The sequence below is a fragment of the Elephantulus edwardii genome, unplaced genomic scaffold, assembly GCF_000299155.1.
Source record: "Elephantulus edwardii isolate Elephantulus edwardi_28Jun2011 unplaced genomic scaffold, EleEdw1.0 scaffold00256, whole genome shotgun sequence".
Taxonomy (NCBI): Eukaryota; Metazoa; Chordata; class Mammalia; order Macroscelidea; family Macroscelididae; genus Elephantulus; species Elephantulus edwardii.
The window spans coordinates 1,308,251-1,330,551 of NW_006400006.1; the positions used below are offsets into that span (position 1 = coordinate 1,308,251).

At 34.9% G+C, this 22,301-nt stretch overlaps 1 protein-coding gene across 1 annotated transcript in view; it reads right to left on the reverse strand.

Annotated features, from left to right (window-relative positions):
* Positions 1 to 22,301, reverse strand: part of LTN1 (listerin E3 ubiquitin protein ligase 1) — a 65,949-nt gene that overhangs the window by 18,087 nt on the left and 25,561 nt on the right. Inside the window, exons 8-23 of the mRNA XM_006899405.1 lie at positions 21,721 to 21,911; positions 20,933 to 21,068; positions 19,170 to 19,976; positions 18,807 to 18,848; positions 16,334 to 16,523; positions 15,272 to 15,514; positions 14,075 to 14,228; positions 13,138 to 13,282; positions 12,547 to 12,730; positions 10,331 to 10,490; positions 9,175 to 9,282; positions 3,829 to 3,971; positions 2,555 to 2,690; positions 2,145 to 2,289; positions 857 to 1,074; positions 9 to 239 (exon numbers count right to left, since the gene is read on the reverse strand). Coding sequence (XP_006899467.1) covers positions 9 to 239; positions 857 to 1,074; positions 2,145 to 2,289; positions 2,555 to 2,690; positions 3,829 to 3,971; positions 9,175 to 9,282; positions 10,331 to 10,490; positions 12,547 to 12,730; positions 13,138 to 13,282; positions 14,075 to 14,228; positions 15,272 to 15,514; positions 16,334 to 16,523; positions 18,807 to 18,848; positions 19,170 to 19,976; positions 20,933 to 21,068; positions 21,721 to 21,911 — 3,233 coding nt within the window. The remainder of the gene's footprint in view (positions 1 to 8; positions 240 to 856; positions 1,075 to 2,144; positions 2,290 to 2,554; positions 2,691 to 3,828; positions 3,972 to 9,174; positions 9,283 to 10,330; positions 10,491 to 12,546; positions 12,731 to 13,137; positions 13,283 to 14,074; positions 14,229 to 15,271; positions 15,515 to 16,333; positions 16,524 to 18,806; positions 18,849 to 19,169; positions 19,977 to 20,932; positions 21,069 to 21,720; positions 21,912 to 22,301) is intronic.

A 22,301-nucleotide genomic window follows, 5' to 3' on the forward strand; every position in this document is an offset into this window, starting at 1 on the left:
ACTCTTACTTGTAAAGCATATGGTAAGCGGCAATTTGCACAGGTCTAGCTCTGAAGAGGAGTAATGGGACCAAGGTATTTAACAAAGTCTGGAGATGTTCTGGTAAATTCGTTTTTTGGCCAGCAACAAATTTTGCAGGGAGTTTGTAATTTATCAGCTGCTCCTTTGATATATACGATAATGTTTCACACATGGGCTTCAGCATTGCATTCTGAAAGGAAGTTTCAGACAGATCTTTGCTTTCTAAATGATAAAAAAAAAAACACATCCCAAAAGAAATAAGTAACAGAGCTTGATATACAGTCAATCAAATGCCATTCAAATAAAATAGCTCTTGACATACACAGAACACAATGTAACATTAATGAGGGGGTGGGGGTCCAGGGGGTCAGAACCAACTCGTGGCTGCAAATCACATGAGAAGAGACTGACCCATCTTTCTCCCATGGAACAGCTGGTGGATTCCAACTACCAGAGAGGCATGGCTTTGGGCACAGCTCCCTAAAGACTAGGCTACCAGAGTGAGCAAGTGAATCTGTATTTTAATTAATCTTAACAGTTAGTGACTACTATTACATCTTTATAAAGAAAACATATGTTCAAAAGAAAAGCTCAAATTATGACTAATCTGTTCAGATTATGTGAATCACTATTATAATTTGCAATACTTTTTTTTTAATATGTGCCATTTTTTTACTTGTCTGTAAAGCAAAATGCTTCTTTACTTATCCTGAGAAGCCAAGCTCTCTAACTCATTTTACTATTCAGTACCATTTAGCTTAAATGTACAAAGCTTTAGTTTTGAATCTGTCAAGAAATCTTTCTCAAGATTTTCACTATTATTCCTTTTATTCACTTGCCTGTAATAGTCATAAAAAGAGGTAAAAGCAAACTGCAGATGCCTTGAGAAAAAAACTCTTTCCATTCGCTGATGAGATTTACTGGAAGCTTGCCAGCAGTATCCAGAGTTGTGGAATCAAAAAATACACTGAGATCACAGGCCAAACTAAAGCTGACACAGGCAAACAGTTGTACAAGTGGAAGAGAATATAATGCCTGATTTCCAACTGCTGTCTGAAGAGAAAAAAACAAAAAAAAGTCAAATTCTCTTTAACCCAAACAGCACAAGCTGACATAACCACGCCCATTTTCCTATAAATTTTAAAAAATCAGCAGTTAAGAGGCATAGCAGCCAAATTCTTTGTGTTAAATTACTATAATATTTTACAATAGTAAATACTAAGAATGAGGAACATTAATGAATAAAAATTCTGAAATATTCTTTTCTTAAACTTCTAAAATTCTATGAGAAGAAAAGAAGAGCAGAAAGGCAATTTACAACAAAGAACTGATCAGGCATTGTAATTAGTTATATTAATTTACTATGTTATAAAACAAAATGTCTATGAATAATTGAATAAAAAGCCAGTATGATTTGTAAACTTGCTCAAACAAAAAGAAAAAAGCAATAAAATTATGGAAATAAAATTTATTAGCTACCATCAAACTTATATTAAATGTATATTAAACACACATTTTTAATCTCCTCAGTAATCTTCTATGTTGGGTATTACTATGGTCAAACTAAAACTGAGCCTCAAATGAGTTAAGCTTACTTCTCCTGTGTCACAGCTCATGGCAAGAAAAGCAGAGAATCAATGCATTTCAAAGTGGCCGACACACTGCCTGACAGCCCACAGGTATTGTACCAGATAGTTGCTCTGGATCGCCAAAAATGGGAAAGGGAAGTCTTTCTGAATTTGTTTATGATAAATGTGCTAGTCTGGCAAAAATAACACTATAAATTTGAGAAAAAATCTAATTTTTGTTTTAACTTGTCATGATACGAGATAAAACTTAAAGGTCTGAGCTACAAACAATACAGAAAAACAATTTGATGATAAGAACATTTTAACAGCAATTAGGCAATCTGCTCACTAAATTATATGAGGTGTTTTATGACTGTCAAGTATCAGCTTGGCAGAACATCTATTAAGTGCCATAAATATTTTCAAGGGATTTAGTTATAGTTTTCTTTCCATGTAAGAAGATTAAATAAGAAAGATAAGAAATAAGATTAGAGACAATTCCAAAACAGAGATATGAAGACCCAACAAAAGGGATGATGCATCAGGTTAATTTACCTCCAACCAAGCCAACATGGAACACATGATGAAATCCCACTCACTTTCCTCCAAAGGAGATGATCGGTATTTCAGGAACAGGGAAAGAAACCGGATTATTTCTATATTTATACCCAGTGTCTCTTGCCTTACATCTAACAGATTACTGTGATAAAACAAAACAAATAAGCATTAATATGTTATACTAACAGTCAATTAGAGAATACTCTATTTTAGATCTTATACACTTACAAAGAACTGTTTATAAGTGCCTATTTATAACTATTATACTATTTGTAAATGTCTACCATACCATAGATTCGCTCTCACTCTCTACACAAACACACACACACACAATAGACAATTTAGGTCAACACAATAGAGGTAAAAAGCAAAAACAAGAAAAGAAAGCACTAAAAAAAGTCACTTACCAACTGAAGAGAAAAACATCGTCATACTTTTTCTTCCAAGACATTATTACTTCTAAAATATCATGTAACAATTCTTCATCATCTATGCTTTTGACTTGCAGAGAAGAATTGAAAATGGCAAAATAACCAAAACCTCCTGAAATAAAATTTACACAGAAATCATAAATTTGTATGTTAAAAAAGAAAACTCTTCTACCTTGAGATGTTTTTAAGGCTTCTATAAAAAAGGGCTTATACAAAAGAATCAATAAACAAGTTTGTAACAGCATAAGAGACCCCATCTGCACACCCAGTACCTAGCACAGTGTAAGATTTTTTTTTCTTTTAATGAACAGTATCATGCATAAAACTACCTATGCGGTTTGTGTATTCATTTAACTATAGGACTTACTCTACAGACATATTTCGCAAATAAAAAACAAACCACCATTGCTCTTAAGTAAAAAGTAAATATGTATGGAAATTAGGATATACTGTTCCATAATCCATATATTCATTTAATAAAGCAATTACTATGCTCAGAAAGCTCTAGTGAGTTCCCGTACTTTAAAATCCCTGGTTCCTTCTCACGCTTCAGTTCTCACTTTAAATATCTACTCCTCTCCATATTATTCTCTTGAATATCTAAAGTAAAGCATCAAAGCAGTTCAGCCAGGCTCAGTCATGGCCAAAGAAAAAATAAGAAGGGATGAGAACTTTTTAAATATTGGTGAATCAGAATACTAATGACAACAGGAAAAATTACAAACTTAATCACTGTGAGAAAGTTAATGTTCCTCTTAGGAAATAAGGAGAGGGTAAATGTTACATAAAAAAATATCTTGACCAAGTAGTGCAAAATATGGTGTCCAGGTCAAACACAATAGTATAATTTTGAATGTGTGTCGTTCTCCACTGTCCTGACAATCTACTATCACATACCAAGTTCCTCTAAGGGCTCAACGTGCTTATTCTATGACTCCCATATCACGGCTTCAACTGATAACTTTTCCCAATCTAGTTAAGTGTTCCAATTCACCTGAATTTTTAAAATTCACCACTTTTCCAGTTTCTCTTTGTTGGTTATGATCCCTGATCAAAAGTATGCCCCCAGCTACTTATTCTTACATATCTACACAATGTCTTTTAAAGCATCAATAGTCTATATACGGACTATACACACAATCTACTTGTTTACTTATTATTAGCTCTTGAAGTAGATAATTTTATGATATAATCCTAGCAAAATGTTTGCAATACAGAGAAAATGAACCAAACATTACCAAGCAACTAACCATCAATATGGTAAAGATCATCCTTAGGCCAGGCCAAAAGTGCAGGTATACATTCAGCAATGAATTTTTTCTTTTCTTCTTTTAACAATAATGTACAGAGACATTGAGTAGTATGTAAATTACCTTCTGTAAGTGGGAAAAAACTGTATAAAGAGAAGACACATGAATTATATCTCATCCAAGTAGTTATTTTTAAAACTCTTCTTACTCAGATTGCTCAAAAAGAAAATCTCACTGTAATATACAGGAGAAAAAACTGTAACACTTGATTAACAATGGCTTATTCTAACTAACAAAATTATAGGTAACTTTCTTGCCCTCTTCTCTTTGCTTATAATTCTTCAAATGAGCAAATATCATTTCTCCCCATATAAAGGGGAGCTCTAGTGGTCTACTGATAAGAAACTGCACTACAATCCTAGAGGTGCATAGTTCAAATTCACCAGTTGCTCTGCAGAAGGATGGGCAGTCTTCTCCCATGTCATTTACTGCCTCTGAAAACCCACTGGAGGAGGGCAAGTTATGAGTTGGTTCCAACTCAATGGCAACCAACAACCACCCCCTCTATAGTTTTTTAAATATGCAAGCCATGCTTGATTATAATCTTTAAGATTCACTATTAAAAGCATTAGCAGTGTCCTTTCTGTACATTAATGTTCACATATGTTTATATATGTTGTTCTTGGGACCCACTGAGTCTCCAAATGAGAGTGAGCTCAATGTGAAAAAGCAGAAATGCTCATAGGGTTTCTTGGGCTGTAATATTAAAGGGTATGACTTGAGAACACTATGTTACTGTTTTTTTTCTCCTATAGGGCTATTGGATGGATTCCAACTAGAGGACTTTTGGTTAGCAGCCAAGAGGGTAACCTCGGTGTACCAGAGACATAGATACTGTTGTAGTTACGTGAACCATAGCTTCTCTAAGGACAACTGAAGAACCCTATCCGGCCATGTACCACCTTCATATTCTCACAACAGCTATGCTTCAGCCCAAGACTGCAGCCACTATGGCAATCCACTGTGGGTACCCATTGCACTTATCAATGACTCTACATTACCAATCATGATATTCTTCTCTAAGGGACTGATCTTTCCTGACAGCACGTTCAAAGTATCTGAGATGATGTCCAGCCATCCTCACTTCTAAGGACCCTTCTGGCTACATTTCTTCCAAGAGAGATTTGATCATTCTCCTGGCAGCTCATCGTGTGGTAAATGCTTGTTGTGCATCAAGTCTTTGGAAGTCCTCACTCATCTAGCTTTCAAGTACATTAGGCAATTGAAAAAATCATGGCTTGGGTCAAGCACACCTCAGTCTTCAAAGTGCCAAGTCAATTTCAACACTTTAAAGACATTATTTTATAGCCGATTTGCTTGTTAAGATGTCTTCTCAATCCTGCTAGTGCTCTCAGGGTGCTAAATGCAGATCAAGTAAAATAAAAATCCCTGAAAATGTCAATGTTTTCTGCATTTACCACAATCATGTTTACTGGTCTTATTTTGGAGATTCGTTTTCTTTATACTAAGATTTAATTCATACTCAAGGCAGTTGTCTTTAACTACATCAACAAGAGCTTCAAGTCATCTTTGCTTCAGCAACCAAGATTGTGTCATCTGCATACTGCATACTGCTCACTACAAATGAGCAGTCCTCTAAATCTAATGCTGCTGCCTTCTTCATATAGTACAGCTTCACAACTTCTTTGCTTAGCAACAGCCTGAATAAGTGAAAGGATACACCATAATGAAGACCCTTTCTGATATTAGATCACAGAGTACCTCTTGTTCTGTCTAAACTGCAGCCTCTCGGTAGATAGAGCACAAAATAAGTCTAGAATGTGCATTTTCCTCAATGTTATCTATAACTGGTTATGAACCATACAGGAGAATGTCTTTACATAGTCAATAAAACACAAGTAAACATCTTTCTGGTACTTTGTGCTTTCAGCCAAGATCCATCTGACATCAGTAATAATATTCCTTGTTCCATGACCTCTTCTGAATCCAGCTTGAATTTCTGGCTATTCCATAGCAATACATCACTCAAGCTGTTTTTTAATTATTTTTAACAAATTTTTTTTTTGCATGTACTTTTTTTTTTTAATTTTTTTTTAATATATATTTTTTTTATTGGGAAAAACATATTAGGGGTACAAGGAGGTGAGGGTTAGGGGAAGAAGGGTGAGGATGGGCCAGGATGCAGTTGCAGAGCTGCACAGTTTGGTCGGTGGGGGAAGCAGGTGAAGGAAATGATGAGGGTCCAGTGGGGACCAGATGCTACAGAGGAATGACAAGCATTTTCCAATAGTAATTAAACCAACTGTCTTATTGATTTGGGAATTGGATGCCGACTCTCTGGCTTCTTCATGCTGAACAGGGGCGTAGATATAAAGGGGGGAAGGGAGGATGCTTTATCACCTTACTGGTGGTCTTGGGTTACAGGTGCTTGCCTTCTTGCTCCTGAGGGCCGTGACGGTTTGCCCCGAGCCGGGGGCCAAGCGCAGCCCGCCCCGGGCAGAAGGCCACGACGGCTCACCCCAAGCCAGGGGCTGAGGGCAGCCCACCCCAGGCAGAGGGCCGCGACGGCTCGCCCCAGGCAGAGGGCCGAGGGCAGCCCGCCCCAGGCAGAGGGCCGCGACAGCTCGCCCCGGGCTTGCATGTACTTTTATGGATGAAACTCTGCCTCAACGTATTTTAGACATGTATTTAGAAGGAGTGTGGTGTTAACCATTTACTTTTCAAAATGGCTTCCTAGCCACTGACTTTGTCATGTGGGCAGGAGTATGTGAACAGGGTATGTTATTCTACCCATAAGGGGACCAGGCAGCCTCTCATTAAATTGAATAGACTCAGCAGCAGAATTTGAGAATCATACCACCAACAAAGCAGCAATAGAGAATGTAGTGAGCCCTACAGAGCCAGAGATTCTGGCACCAGCCAGACCCACAGAAGAGCAGAAGCAGGAGCCACAGCCACAGCATAAAACCAGAAACTTGCCATGTGACAGAGCTGACCTTGGGACTGCTACCCACAGAGCCAGAGATGGAAGCCTTTGCCCAAGTTTGTAGCAGGACTGAGGGTAGAGCCAAAATTACAGGGGACTAAGAATTTTTAACCCTGGTCTTTAAAAAAAAAAAAAAACAGCTGTGAGGATGAAGGCTAAAGGGTTTCTGAACACACTTTGGAAGCTCTCCTGAGAAACTGTATCTTGCTACCAAATGAAATTGTACCCTGTTAACGTCCCTAATAAACCCCCAAATCATGATTATGATTCTGTGGGGCTCCGTGCGCTACTGTAATGGATTTTGGACCCAGTAAAGCTGTAAGGTTTGTGTTGGAATTAGTCAGGAAATATGTGAGACCTCATGGGAATTGGTTTTGTACTGCCTATGTTGATTATGGGAACAGTTCCCTTTTGTGGAGTTAGCAGAGGCCAGATACGGTGGATGCCATGTGGGCCTTGCTTTTTCAAAGTAAAGAATATCCTGGTTGGAGAATCAATAAAAGAAAGACCATCAACGAGATGGACTGACACAGTGGCGACAGTAATAGGCTCAAGTCTATCAGGAATGGTGAGAACAGCACAGTAAGGCAGGTTCAAGCTGGCTGTTCCTACGGTCACCATGAGCTGTGGTTAAGTTGTAAATGACTTGATCACATATGAGCTGTTGTTAAGTTGTGGAAGACTTGATGACTCTTAACATCACCAAAATTAATGATAATGTTCAATAATTTCCACATTCTGTTGGAACATTTTTCTTTGGAATTGGGCACAAATATAAATGTCTTTCTGTTAGTTAACTAAGTAGCTGCCTTCTAAATTCCCTGGCACAGATCAGACAGGAGTTGCCATGCTGTATCTGTTTGTGCTATTTCATCAATTCCTGGAGCCGCCTTTTTCTGTCAAAATCTTCAGTGCAACCTGGACTTCTTCCTTTCAGTATCACTGGTCCTTGAAAATATGCTTCCTCTGGAAATGGCTAATTGTCAATCAGTTCTTCCTGGTACACGGACTCTGTATTCCATCCACCTTTGATGCTTTCTGAATCATTCAATATTTTGTCCATAGCACCCTTCAGTATTGCAGAGTTTGAATCTTTTCTAAAAATATGCCAATTACATTTTTCTCTTATGTTTTTCTAACTCTAAGTCTTCACACATTTCATTATAATATTTTGCTTGGTCTTCTCACCTTTTTTCTGTTTCACCCTTACTTCACCATTTCTTCCTTCCACCTTAGGTCTCTACATTCAAGAGTAAGAGTTCTTAAGAGTTTCTTTTGTCTGTTTTAGTCTTTCCATTCTTCCCTATACTTTTAGTATTTTGCTTTCCTCAAGTCTGATGTGCCTGAAGTTATCTACAACTTGTCTGGTCTTCATTTCTTAATTCCATTTCATTTTTTACAATTCCTAATTTTAAGAAGCTGCGATGCAATCCAGAAGGCATACAATTTGAATCCACCAGTTGCTCTGTAGGAGAAAGATGGACAATTTTCCTCCTGTGCAACTTTCTCTGAAAACCCAATGGAGAGTCAGCTATGGATCAGTTCACACTTGATGGTATGTAACAACAACAACTGTCCTAAAGGCATAAGGAGACAAAGGAAGGTGGCAGCAAAAGGGAGGCAGAACCTCAGTAAAACGGACTGAAACAGGGTCTGTAACATTGGAATGAGGATAATGGAAATCATGACAGTGCCCAGGATAGGGAAAGGTTTAGATCTATTTTCACTGGGTCAATCATTAAGTAGTTGTTTCTCCTAATTTTTGAGTCGCACCACATCAGCAAATGAGGGTCTTCCATCAGCTAAAAGCTTTACTCCACCTATGGTATTAAGGTAGACTCTACTTTAGGATACAATTTTTCTTCAGGCATTTTGGATGTTTTTACTAATTTATATAAGCTATTTATACACTTCAGATACCTGTTAATTTGTAAATGTTTTATTTGGATTTTTTGGTTTCTTGCACCTTTTAGTATATTTTTGTCATAAAGAAGTTTACATCTCTAAAAGTCAAATATTTATCTTTTTCTTTATGGATTCTTTTCCATTCTAAAAAGATTTTCCTCTTGCCAAGATTATACATTTTTCTTTCCTTGAGAACTTTTATAGCTCTATTCTTTACATAGCTCTTCGTATGGCCTTTATTTTTGCATTTAAAGGAGAGTTTTTCCTTACAAATTGTTTAAACTCAAAATTCTTCACTTTTCCCTCCTTAACTTTCACATTACTTCCACATTTTCTAACCCTTGTATTCTTGATTACTACTGTTTTTTCATCATGGGCTACCAAAGTGATCAAGCCAACTAAATTACAAAGTGAAACATTTTAAGTAACAGTACCTGTTCTCTGCTCTTCTATATTGTTTTTTTACCTCCTCAGATGTAATGCGTTGAGAGGATATCAACTTAACAATAACAAGAGACCAAAGGGTGCCACTTTCTCTGGATCTGAAAATTTAAAAACACATGGCATTTTTTTTCTCCTGTTTATAAAAGATTTTTTAACCTTAAGTATCTAGGTTCCTTTTGTAGAACTAATTACCAAGTGAGAACATCAACTTACCTATGAAATCTCTACCAAAGCAAACACCACTGCTCAAAGGATTAGAAGTTTAGACTTTTTATATTCCTACACAACTGGTGTGGAGTTTTCACTCCAAGATAACTCAGTAGCCCTCGAGTCTTAAAACAGTCCATGATTTTAGAGACAACCAATACCTACAGCTGGCAAAACACAAATCCCATAAGATAGCTGAAGGTGGCTGAAGCTGAAGAATATAAAAATACTAATATCAACTGGGAAAATGACAAGAGTGTCAAGTACATGGGGATGGGATTAGGGAGATTCCTGAGCCTGAGTCTTCTGATATGACACACTATAAAACACTAGATAATATTATAAAGTCATTAAAAGAAGTTAAGTCTAGTAATTTCTTCAAGAAAGACACTAACTACTAAGAAGAAAAGTCCAGTGACCTATTTCTGAATACCACTCAAAGAAAACTGTTGTAAGAATTTAATCTTGTTTTACATGAGATCAACTGAAGTTGAGGGATGACTTGATAACAGCTCATAACAATCATAAAAGCAAAAGCTAACTGCTATAACCTCAGAATATGTTTTCATACCTACGTCCTTATCCAAGAGAGTAAGTTTTATAACATTAAGACATTCTTAGAGCAACATTAAAGATTCCATCGGTGAGGAGGAGGAGGATGGGTTATAGAAAACAAAACAACTCCCACAAATATCTATTTCTTTTATCTTCATCTGTCTCTTAAATATGCGTTTATTAAGAAATACAATCTAAACGCATGCTCTGAAAAGTAAGTCAAATACTTAATAGCTGTAAAGTGCTTATGACTAAGAAACCAAGACCTATTCTGTGAGTAAAGATCAGTAAGATTAAAGAACTGAGTGGCTTAAAGCTTACAAAAGTAAAACCATAAACAAGTAAAAAGACTTAAGAAAAATGAAGATTCAGAGGGAGTCTCACCTGTTGAATATCAGCTGCAAAAGACCAGATGTATTTCCAAGTGCACATAAGTTTTCATATGTAATATTCATTCTCTGAAGCATTTCACAAAATTCAGTTAGAAAAATAGGTGGATTGTCTAATTCTTCACACCACTGCAGTGAGTAGAGTAGTTCTGCAACTAAAATAATGGACAGCATCAAATTACAAGTGCACTGTGTGAACAAACTCTGCAATCATCTTCATTTTTCTGCCTTATCTTTCATCATTTTTTTCACAGCATTTTCTCATATTGTTATGCTCATTCACCCCATAACATCTATGATCTAATTTTCACATGAGCTGAATGCTTGAAGACAAAACAAAGACTATTTGTCTGATGACAAAACACCACCCTCTCCAAATTTTACTTGACCTCTTCCTGACTGGAAAAGAAAATGACAGGGACCTAAGTTACTAGAGATCCTGAAAGAATTTTCCTATTATTTTTGCCACAACAGTTAAGAAGCCACATATAAAATAAACAACTGAAGAATTCAAGACCTGAGACGAAAACTCATCTACCATAACACAGGGAAAAGTCTATGTTCAGTCATAAGTCATATACAGTTACCAAATAGGACACTAAAACCTACGTTGATAAAGACTTAAATATCAGGTGTCTCTTGCAAAGCCTTACTAAATACAGAAGGTTTTTAATTCATAAACCATCACAAGGTCCCTTTAGCAAATTACATACAGGTTTTATAGTCATCAGTCCTGACACCTGATTTAAAATTAAATCCTACTCCTTATACATCAAGTAATTCTAACCAAGTTAAGATAAGAAAAACTATAATAGAATATGACATAGAGGATTAGAGAAAGATTATTATTGTCAGTTTCTAATCAGTGGTACAATTAATAAAAATTACATATGTCAATGAGTTAATTTCCACTTCTCTGCTTCAAGAGTCACCCTATGAGCTCATCGCCCATGTAGATCTGGCTGACTGAAAGTAGTATTTCCATTTTCGGCTCTCTTCTCTTCCAAAGAACTGTATGCAATAACTATTCAGAGCAAGAGTTAAAAAAAAAAAAAGGAAGGAAAAGAGCTAAGGCTTGGTTTGTTGAGTTGTTTTGTTTTTTTAAAAAAGACTGTGTCAACAGGTGAATGGGGAAATGATGTTCTCACTGGCAGGAATGAGACAGCTTGATAACACTGACCTAAGCCAAGATGTTGAAGGTCAAGGAGTCTGTGGGCACACCTGAGAAACTATCTGTGTAAAGAATTAAAACCTGTTTACAACCTGAAAGACTGTAATGTTAACTTCCCTAATGAATCTCTTTATTGTGAATGTGGTCTATGAGTTGTATATGGGACTAGTGGAGAGCAGACCATTAGTGAGAACCCTGGAAAGGATACCCAGGTGGTATTAAAACCAGTAGATATAAGTAAAGAGGGTTGGGGGAGCCTTGTCTGACCTCATAGGAATTTACTTCGTTTTGTAAATGTTATGAATGGGAACTATGCCCCCTTACAGAGTTGGCCACAGTCAAATGTGGTCATCCCCTTGCAGGCTCTCTTTTTTACAGACTGACAAAGATTTTTATTCAGCTTCTCTAATTTTAAATTTATCCTTTAAAAGCCATACTGCTACTACAACTCAAAGCCATTTCCTGGAATGAGGAAATCATGGCAGCCTCATGTGTGTCAAGAGCAAAACTGTGCTCTATGGGATTTACAACAAATGTTTTTTAAAAGTGGACCTCTAGATATATTTACTGGAGGAATCTGGGTAGATCTGAATTTCTAAAATAATTCATTTAGCAAACCAACTAAAGCTTGAACCACTTACAGACAAATAATCTAAGGATTTCAACATCTGAACTTCCCATTTACCAAGAAAAAAATTGCATCTCTACGAATATAAAGATTTTGTGGTTGAAAAAGTAAAAAACAATTGAAAATTCAGAATTCTTGATGAAATACCAAATTGCTATCGTTTCAAGGGCTGTCCCATAGGTGCTACATATATTGACATTAATTTGACTAACTGATCTTCTGCCAAATTATGCTCTACAGCTAAGAAGATTACAGCAAGATTTCTGTTTTCATCTAACTTCCAATTTAACATAAAACATATCTCTAAGATCTCAAATACCAGTAAGAAAGTTAAGGTTCAATTTAAAGATTAAACTATGTGATCAAAATCATATTCATATCACATTATAGCTGAATATTCACATATACTTACTTATTTTCTCAAGCATATTTTCTAGGCCTACTTCCTTCTTCATTGCCACTAAGATCATTTTGCTCAACAATGCAGAAGTACACAAATGGCTAGGAATAGTCTTTATATCATGTTCCTTAAAATCAGTAGTGAAACATTCATGATTCAAACTCAATCTTCCTTCTAAAAGAGGCCTGTACAACCACTGTGAAAACAAAATAGTAACATGCATATGAATCCATGAGACACTCAGTTATTTACTACCTAAGCTGCTCAGGCTGGGAAAAAAAAACACAATCACTGAAATACCAGTAAAACCAAAGAACAAGCTGTTTGGTCTCTACTAAGAGAGAACTGTCAACATACTTGTTTAAAATTCCTAAAAAACAGCAGTCAGTTCTGTTCATCTTTGTGCCATAAATCCTGCCAGTGTCCACTAGTTTCTTTTGAAGACAAAATATTAAATATATAAGTGCTCAGGGGCATAAAGGCAACTACAACACTCATTTCATATACTTTTCCCCCTTCTATAGGAAAAAGAAAAAAAATAAGTGGTCTTGCATGAAATCCAAATTTCATAATGAAACATGTACTCATAAATCCCAAACATACCTGTATAGGAAGAGACTCTCTCATATGTTCCCATTCGCTGTCGTTTGGCATAACACTTCCAATATAAACTCCCAGAAGATCAGTATCTTTACTCTCTAGGAGCTTATTCAGGAAATCATCCACAGTAGACAAGAGGACTTGAAGACTGAAAAGAATAATAAAGAACCCTAACTTATTTAAATTATGACTTATTTGAGCATACAAATATACACGACCTACCTTGGGACAGATTAACAGTCTTCTTGAGCAAACAAACAGGAATAAATACAGGTGACTCTCCACATAAGACATAACCATAGTCAAAATGAAAATTCAACTCACTATTTATGATTAGAAACTGAGTGCTGCTTCTATGTGAAAATGAAAAGAATCTGTTCTCCCACTTCAAGCTAAAATGTCTTACTCTAACGAATATTTTGATCAAAAAAAATATTGTTTTATATGTAGTTGGAATGTTAAAAAAACCCACACACACACCCTGAAATACAACTGCAATTCAACTCTCCAACAGTAGATACCTGATCCAACAATAGCCAACTAACCATAATCATTGTGAACAGGTAGCCAATAAAAAGGTGTGACAGGATCATCACATCACTGGTCCCAAATTAGAAGTCTAATTTGGATAATCCTTCAAATGAAATTTTTTAGGAAAAATTTGGTTGTAGCGATCAACCTTGAATTCTTATATATTTCTTACATATTTTTCACAGGTATTCACACGAATCTCAGAATTTTATTTATTTTTTAAAAGTGAATTTCCTTTGCTTTTCAAAGAGAGGAGCGAACTGAGGGGAGCTGGGCAGGGAGAAGGGTGCAACAATGAATGAATGAAAATCCAAAATCTCTGTAAATGTTCATTAAAATTAATTTTTAAAAAAAAGAAAGAAAAGTGACTAAATAGAAGGCACTGCAACTGAATATAAAAAAGGGTTACCTTTTGGTATCCAGAGATGAAGACTGAACTTGGTTCTTGAGCCAAACTTTAGACATATGTAGGAAAGTACTCTGCTTATATGTATTGTCAATTTCACGGACCAAGAAATTTACACCAGCCAGCCACGTATTTTTCAGTTTACAGATAAGAAAATCTAAAATCAAGATGTCAACAAGAATCTGTTAATTCTAATTAAATCTATTATCTATAAAATATGTGAAAGTACTCACTACAGATACAAGATTTTTAAAATAGCATTTAAAAAACACAAAACTGATAACCCACTGTCAAAATAACCTATCTGCATCATAAACCTACAACAATACATGGTAGCTCATACCTTTTAAATTTAGAAATGATAAGGTTTTAGAATACAGTGGCATTTGGGTCTTTTTTTAATATTCTGAGCTCCTTTATAAAGGATATCCTTTTGAAACAAATTAGATTTTTCCCAAAAAGAAAAGTGAGCATTAAACAAGGGGATGGAGGAAGATTCTCTAGCAAGACTATCTTTTTGTATACTTTTCATAAATAATCTTCAGCAAAAGGTGAAAGATTTATATGATCTGCAAAGAAACCAGAGCATCATAAATAAATCTTAATTAAAATAATATGGATAAGAATACAGTCTCAAAAAAGTAATCTTCATTATAAGATACATAAAAAAATTAATGTTTCCAACTATAAAAATAAAAAGATAATATCCCTTAATTTTAAAAAGGGATACATTAAACAATTTTCCAGAACTATTAAGTGGAAGGCCTACAATTCCAACTAATCTATAAAGGCCCTATCTTTGATATCAAGTAAAAAATTTAGATCTAATATTTTATATATATATACACACACACACATATATATTTAATACTGTTTCTAAAGTTAAAAGTAAACAGGCTTTATATTTTAAATGCTATATACTTCCAAACAAATTAGGACTTGACTGTTAAAACTTGGGCGCTTTAAACTCTGTATGAAAAGTCAGAGCTGGAGATTGTTGTTGTTGTTGTTGTTGTTAAGTGACGTCAAGCTGTGGACAACTCATAGCAACACTATGAACAAAACGCTAACATTGTTCATAGAGTTTTTGGTGGCATGCCGTTTCGGAAGTAGAGCTGGAGCTTACCCCAACCCACCCCACCCTCCCACCCCCCAAAAAAACCAACAAAAAACCACCATTTTAATGCAATAGATTATTACCTGGCAAATGTGTTTTCTCTTTGCTTTGAGCACATAACTGAAAGAGTGTTAACAACAAATCCTCAGATGATGGCATTAACAAACATCCTTTTGCTGAGCTGAAATAACTATAGAACACATCACAGATATAAGACACTACTGAGTCATTACTGTCAGCTTCCACCAATGTCTTTGTTTTTCTGGATAAAGTCTCGTGAAGCTTAACAATAATTCTTTCAACATATGTTTCTCCAATCAAGTAATCTAAAGAAAAAAGTGCAGACAAAAAGAAATTTTTTTAAGCATAATTTTTATATTTTTTTTAAATAGGAATATAGGAAACAAAGTATCTACCATTTCAACAATCTTCACTTGTATTGTTTAGTAGCATTAACTATGTTCATCATCTTGTTTAGCCATCACTACTGAGCATTCCTAAACTTTTCCAACAACCTTCATAGCCATTCCTATCTCCTAAGCACTGTGTCTTCCTATACCTTTTCCTCCCACTCACCAGGAATAACTATAATAAACTCTGACCTCTATACACTTGCTGTAAGTACCATAGTTGGAACATCGGTTACTCTCCAGTGAGTAGGATCTTGTATGTCCTTTCGTAATTGATGTATTTCACTCAGCAGGTTAACAGTGTATTTTAATACACTGAGTTAATAATCACTTGTTTTTCCCTATTTTAAAGCATTTAGAGATTAGACAAAAGAAAATCTTAACCATAAATCCTTTTGTTCTCTGACACATAAGAGCTTCCAGGTAAAGAAGCAGTTTGCTGAAAAGGGGAGGAGTTGCTTTTAAATTTAGCAAAGAGCAATACTCTATAAACTAAGAAAAATTACCTTTAATAATTCAAAGCCCATTAGTAGATTATAAAAATGTTAAATACTTTCCAAGTCATGCTACAAAGATTAATAAATGTTTAGTCTATTTACAAAATGAAGACAGTTGCATCAATTAAATCTTGTTATTCTCAATCAATAAACCACAAGCTGAGCAGTGTGGAATACTGTCTTAAAAAGTGAAAAGTAACACCCTCTATGAGAAAACAAAAGTCGCATCTGGGCCTACCATTTTCAATATGCTGGGATAATACCAAGCTTAGAAGGGTCCATCTTTCTGAGTAGTAAGATTCTGAAGATACCGTGGATTCCAAGCTCATATTGCACAGATGAACTGTCATGTTTACCAATTTCTCTCCAAGGAAATCTCCTTTCAGCCAGAGAGTTACTAAAGCATGTTTATCTGCACAAGAACATGCCTAAAACCACAAAAATTACAGCAAAATTAGAAACAAAAGTAAATTTGACCAAAATATTGCCATATTATCTCTCTTCACCACTGGATCTGAACTACACTAAATCTGCCTCAAACTTTTCTGTTGTTCCTCACTTTTCAGGCAACTCAAACTCTGATTCAAAGGCAACTCTATGTGATTGAATACAACTGCCCCAAAATTTTTTAGGCTATAATGTTAACAAAACTAAAAAGCCACATCTTTCTCCTTTTTAGAGCTGCAGCCTGGGTTCACATCATCAAACTTTCAGTGAGAAGTCAAGGGCATATTAGCCTTATGCTTTCTGCCTGCTTTTTTGACCATCTTCACCAATCCCTCTTCTTTGTCAAAACACTACGCATAATTTAAGAATCAATACAAATCTCAACTGCACCAAGGAGTCCCCACTGATTCTAACCCACAATGATCACTGTTTTCTTCTGCCTTTCTAAAACACTTACTGGGTTACATTATTTAAGTATTTCATCTGTGTCTTTCCAATGAGACTGTAAAATTCTTGAGAGCAGTGACTGTCTTAAAGCTTCTTTGATACTTGCTATCAACACTGCAAATATGTTCAATACAATAGTGAATGGATGAACTTTAATAATCTATAAATAGTAAATCCTCATTTCTTAATTTTGAAAAAAATTAAGGAACAATTTCTTTATAATGGTGATAAATTGTTCTAATACGAACAATGGGAATTCTTATTTCCTGAAAAAATTTACTAGGGCCAGGTATCTGACTATAATTAGTTTATTTTCAATGGGGTAGAGAAGCAAGTGGGGGGGGTAAGCTGTAAATCCACCCCCAAAAGCATGCTGATCCATGTTCCCAGAGCTTCTTTTGCTTTAAGGGATGAGAAGAAAGGAATTTGCAACTTGGTTCATCTCAAAGCAATCTGAAAAAAAAAGAAATCCCAGTGCAGATTTGGTAGTAACTAAAATACTTTTAAAAAAAATTTAAATAATAAGTAGTTAACTGGAGCTTATATTTTGGCCTTAACTTGACCATTAAACTATGCTTATGATCTTGAGGTATCAATAGCTTAACTAATATTAAAATTAAAAATAATAGAAAAACTCTAAAATCATCTTTCCTGGTTTTAAAAATGCTGACTTTTAAGACTGTTCTTAGACTATTCAACTGCATAAATACCAGAAAAACTGCTTAATAATTTAGAGGACTTCAATATAGGCTTCCCTAAATTAGTTTAGCAAAACAAACTCAACCTATTTTATAGAAATCTGGTTGTTGTTGTTGTTGTTGTTGTTATGTGCTGTCGAGTCGTTTGCAACTCATAGCGACCCTATGCACAACAGAGAGTAATAAAAAACTAAACATGAGGTTTAACTTCTGAATAAAGTATCTTTTAAAAGAGTGGGAACTAAAACCACTAGTCACTCCTAGACGTATAAGAACACACATGGAGTTCTATACATACTAAATTGGAAATGGATACATCAGCCTACTTTATAAAATTAACTTTTCTTCCTCTAATTGAGGCTTACCCAGGAGCCTTCTGATAGATCTGCTTATAGACAGAAAGGACTTTCCATAAACTAATGTAGTGTGATTTCTATTTCTTATTGAAAAAATTTCAATTAATATTCTGTATTCATTTACAAACAAAACATCAACATTAAAAATTACTTCATGTAATATAAAAGCATTTTTAAATATTATTAAAGACCTTTTAAAAAAAGACCTTTTGCAAAGGTAGACATCACTTTTATAGTTGAAATGTGTTCATTTTAATTATATAATTTACATTTTCATTAGGGGAAAAATATAAGCTATATTTTAAAATTTCTAAATTGTTCATGATCTCTTATTTCCTTTCATTATTTTTATCACTAATTTGATTTTGTCACACAGTCACCACACAAAGATAGACAGACTTTCATTTACACAGTATCCCAGAATAAGGAAAATTTCATTTCCTGATACTATGTAGCCAAAGCCAGAAACATTCAACCAACTTCTACAGACAAAAAAATAAGTAGGAATCTGTAGTCATAGTTTTAAATAAAATGTTTAATTCACTGTTAGGAAAGAATTTTAGATTTTCTACAGCCTGATTCTTCTTTCCCAATAATCCCAATTAGATACCGCAGAAAGGCAAATACCCACCATCTTTCAATTACGGGGAAAAATTACAGAAAGAGCATTCTCTAAAATAGAGATACTTGAGTGTGCAAATATGACTGTGGTTTTCGTTTTTCTCTAACTAAAATTATAAACCCACCAAAAGTTCCGAGATACCTTTTCAATAATTTGAAGAAGAGAATCCCATTTCAGCTCTGTCTGAAAGATAAAACAGAGTAAGAAACAATCTTCTAAAAGAAATAACTTTCATAAAATAAATGAAGTGACTAAATGATCAATAATTTTAGCTAGGTACTTAAAAAGTATGGACTGAAAAAGCTCACTTTTTAGTATCAACCTTTTGTCATCTGAATGAATTTGGCAATCTCAGACACCTGCCAAACCACAAGATTATAGTGCTTGTCTTTTTAAAATTTTTTAAAAACTCCCAAAACAACCCCTAAGAAAATTGCAGTCTACACATTTTTTGTCCTGCTAGAGGAAATCATTCACATTTAAACTAATATACAACAGTAATACCTGTGTTAAATCATCCAAGACATCTTTTCTTTCCATATTATTGTCACAACAACAGAGGGCACTGTATAACATGTCCACCAGGAATCCAGAATTCTTCTTTTGATCTTCATTTAGCCAACTGGTTAGCTTCCGGTATAAAAACTGTACTGCAGGATTTTTTTGGGCAAGTTTAGCTATTTCAGGAGATTTGTCTTTGCCAATACCTTGCTTTTCATCACCTAGGAGCACTTTAAATACCTGGCTTGAAGAAAATGTGCTAAGTAGAGCAGAAAGAAACTTGAGATGTTGCTCTGATGTTTGTTCATTGACATAATTAATACTCATCTTTGCTAGTTTACAGACTAAGTCTTCCAAAGGTTTTTTCCTCAAAGGAGACACAAGATCTGTAGGGGCACGAGGAAGAGGTTCAGTTACTGCTTCAGAGCCTTCGCTGTTCTCTCCTTCTGAAGACACACCTTTTTCATGCTCTTTAGTATTTTCAGGTACCTCATCAGCAAATCTAACCTTACCAACTTTTTTTTTATTTGATTTCAATGCACTCTTTGGTTTCTGAAGGACCTGTAATAGGCTAGATACACCTAAAACGGACTTATCGTCAGCTTCTGGCTCATTAATTTTCTCAACACATATCTCTGACAGTCTTTCCCAGAAATTTAACAGCACATTCTCCAAGTTGCGAGCTGTTTTATTGTCTCTTTCTGTATCTGCCTTGGCTTCCCAGGAACTTAAAGTTTCTGCTAAGTGGTTAAATAGTTGCCCATTTTGAAATTTTGGCTCTTTGAGAGCTGCATCAATAAAAGGGATCAACTGAAAAAGAAGAAAGATTAAAAATACTTTTTAAGAAAAATACAATTTAAACAATATTAAAACTTATTAACTATTTAACAATAAAAGCATTAATTTTCCCCTAGAATGCTAAAAATAGTATGATCATTTTCCTAACATACAAGAGCTTAATGGCTTAAATGAATGTCACCAACATCTTTTATGACATAACTGACCGAAGACTCTTGGTCATTATAAATATCCAATTGTCTCTATACCTTTCGCTTGTGCTTTTTTGTCTTACACTTCTGTCACACGGACTCTGACGTACAGCTCCCTTAGCATCAGAGTACAGAGTGCTCCGGGGCCTTAAACTCTTTAACACAGTTGGTTTTCTGGAACTAGACCATCAGTGTTTTCTTCCAAAGTGTTTCTGCCTTGAATGGAAATTCCAGAAGTTCCCTTTTCATTAAGCAGGGATAATCTCAGATATGATTTAAGCTAAAAAGAACAACATCTAAGACCCGAGAATTCACAGACTGAATTCAATTCACAGGCTTAAATTACAACTATAAGAAAAACTAACCATTTGAGACCTTAGATAGGAGGTAGTAATCTCATTCAATTCCTACCATAATGAACCACATTCCAGAAACTACTACTGTCGCTGGTTCTAAAAGTCAAACTCAATTATTCACAAGACAATAATCAGACAAGTACTTTATAATGTTTATTTATTACACAACTTAGAATTTTAAATTATTCTTAAACAGCATCTTCTAAATTCTGTTGTGGATTGTATCTCTTCAAATTAACCAAGGCTTTCACATCTAATGCCTAACTGTACCAGACTCTATATTATGTGAGCAAATGATTGTGTAGAGTTTTAGGTTATCTGGCTCTAAAATCATACTATGAAAATGGCAATAAGACAAAATAGTTTGATTCTCCACAGTCAATGTACAAAGGCATGAGTGATTTCTATACATGATAAATACCTGATCATCAACAAGCATCTTTTCCATCTCTTCTTCGCCTAGGTTTTGCTGCATTATAAAACGTAAGCACTCAAAAAAAGCAGCTACTACAGCTGAGCATTCGGAAAAGCTGGTTTTGATTCTTTCTGTTGATAACCTAAGAAATATATAAAAATTGTTTGCTCTTTAATGTAAAAAACCCCAACTCAAACTATCAAAATACGTTCATGAACTCAATACACCAAAGAAAAACATACGGTTTCATAAAAAATTTTCAACTCAAATTAACAGCAAACTTACTCCAACTGGAATACAAATCTGAATTGTTGAAAGAGTCATTTTCAAAAATGGCCAAGTAAAACAGATATTTCCTATCTATCAAGCTGAAAATTTGAAAGGCAGAGTTTAACCAATTAAATAACGTATTAAAAATAAATTAGTTACAAAATTAGTCATATTTTGAGTTCAATAAAAAGCAGCTAAATAGCTTTTTGTGTAAATTTTAATAGTATATATAGTTAAACAACTATATGGAAGTCAAAACTTCACTCATCTGTATTTGCACATTTCTATGTATCAAAATAAAAAAGTTAAAAATTCATTTGAAATGTTGCCTATCTGTATTTACAAGTCTGACAATATTTTTCTTCTAGTTACTATCACTGAAGTTTTGACCCAAAGAAAAAGAATTAAAATTTAAATTCTATGAAAATGTTAAAGCATTTAGTGGATAGCAAAACAATTTAGGAAAAAAATACTAGAAAAAAAGAGCCCTTTTGATTTCAAAATCAATAGTTTAACTTCCTTACCCTGCAACCAGAGAGGTTAGGAAATGTTTGAAGAAATCTAACTTTGGATCTGTAATAGACTGTGGTAGTTTGCTGATAAATGGCAGAAGATAAGGATATATCACAGTAGCCAGGCCTCGACCACCTTCACGAACCACAGAGGACAGCTTGGGGAACACACTTTTCTTTGCATTTACATGACTCCAACAGTCCTAACCAAAAAGAATAGAAAAGTAATCAGAAATCATAACCTACTTTTCCTAGCTAAGAGATGGGCTCTCAAAAAGAAAGTCATTATATTACCTCAAAGACCCTATACTTTTTCAGTTCTTAGCTAGATAATATATATACATATATACACACACACACACACACACACACTATATATATATTTTATATGTGTTGTTGTTGTTGTTGTTTAATGCCGTCGAGTAGTAGACGACTCATAGCGACCCTATGAACGAACAGCCTGAGCACTGTTCGTACATAGAGTTTCCAGAGGCAAGCCATTTTGGAAGTGGATGCCGCTCCTGCTTCCAGGCTTGATTTAGTCGGGAAGCTCCAACCAACACTGTCCACCATGGGTACCCATTACCACAATT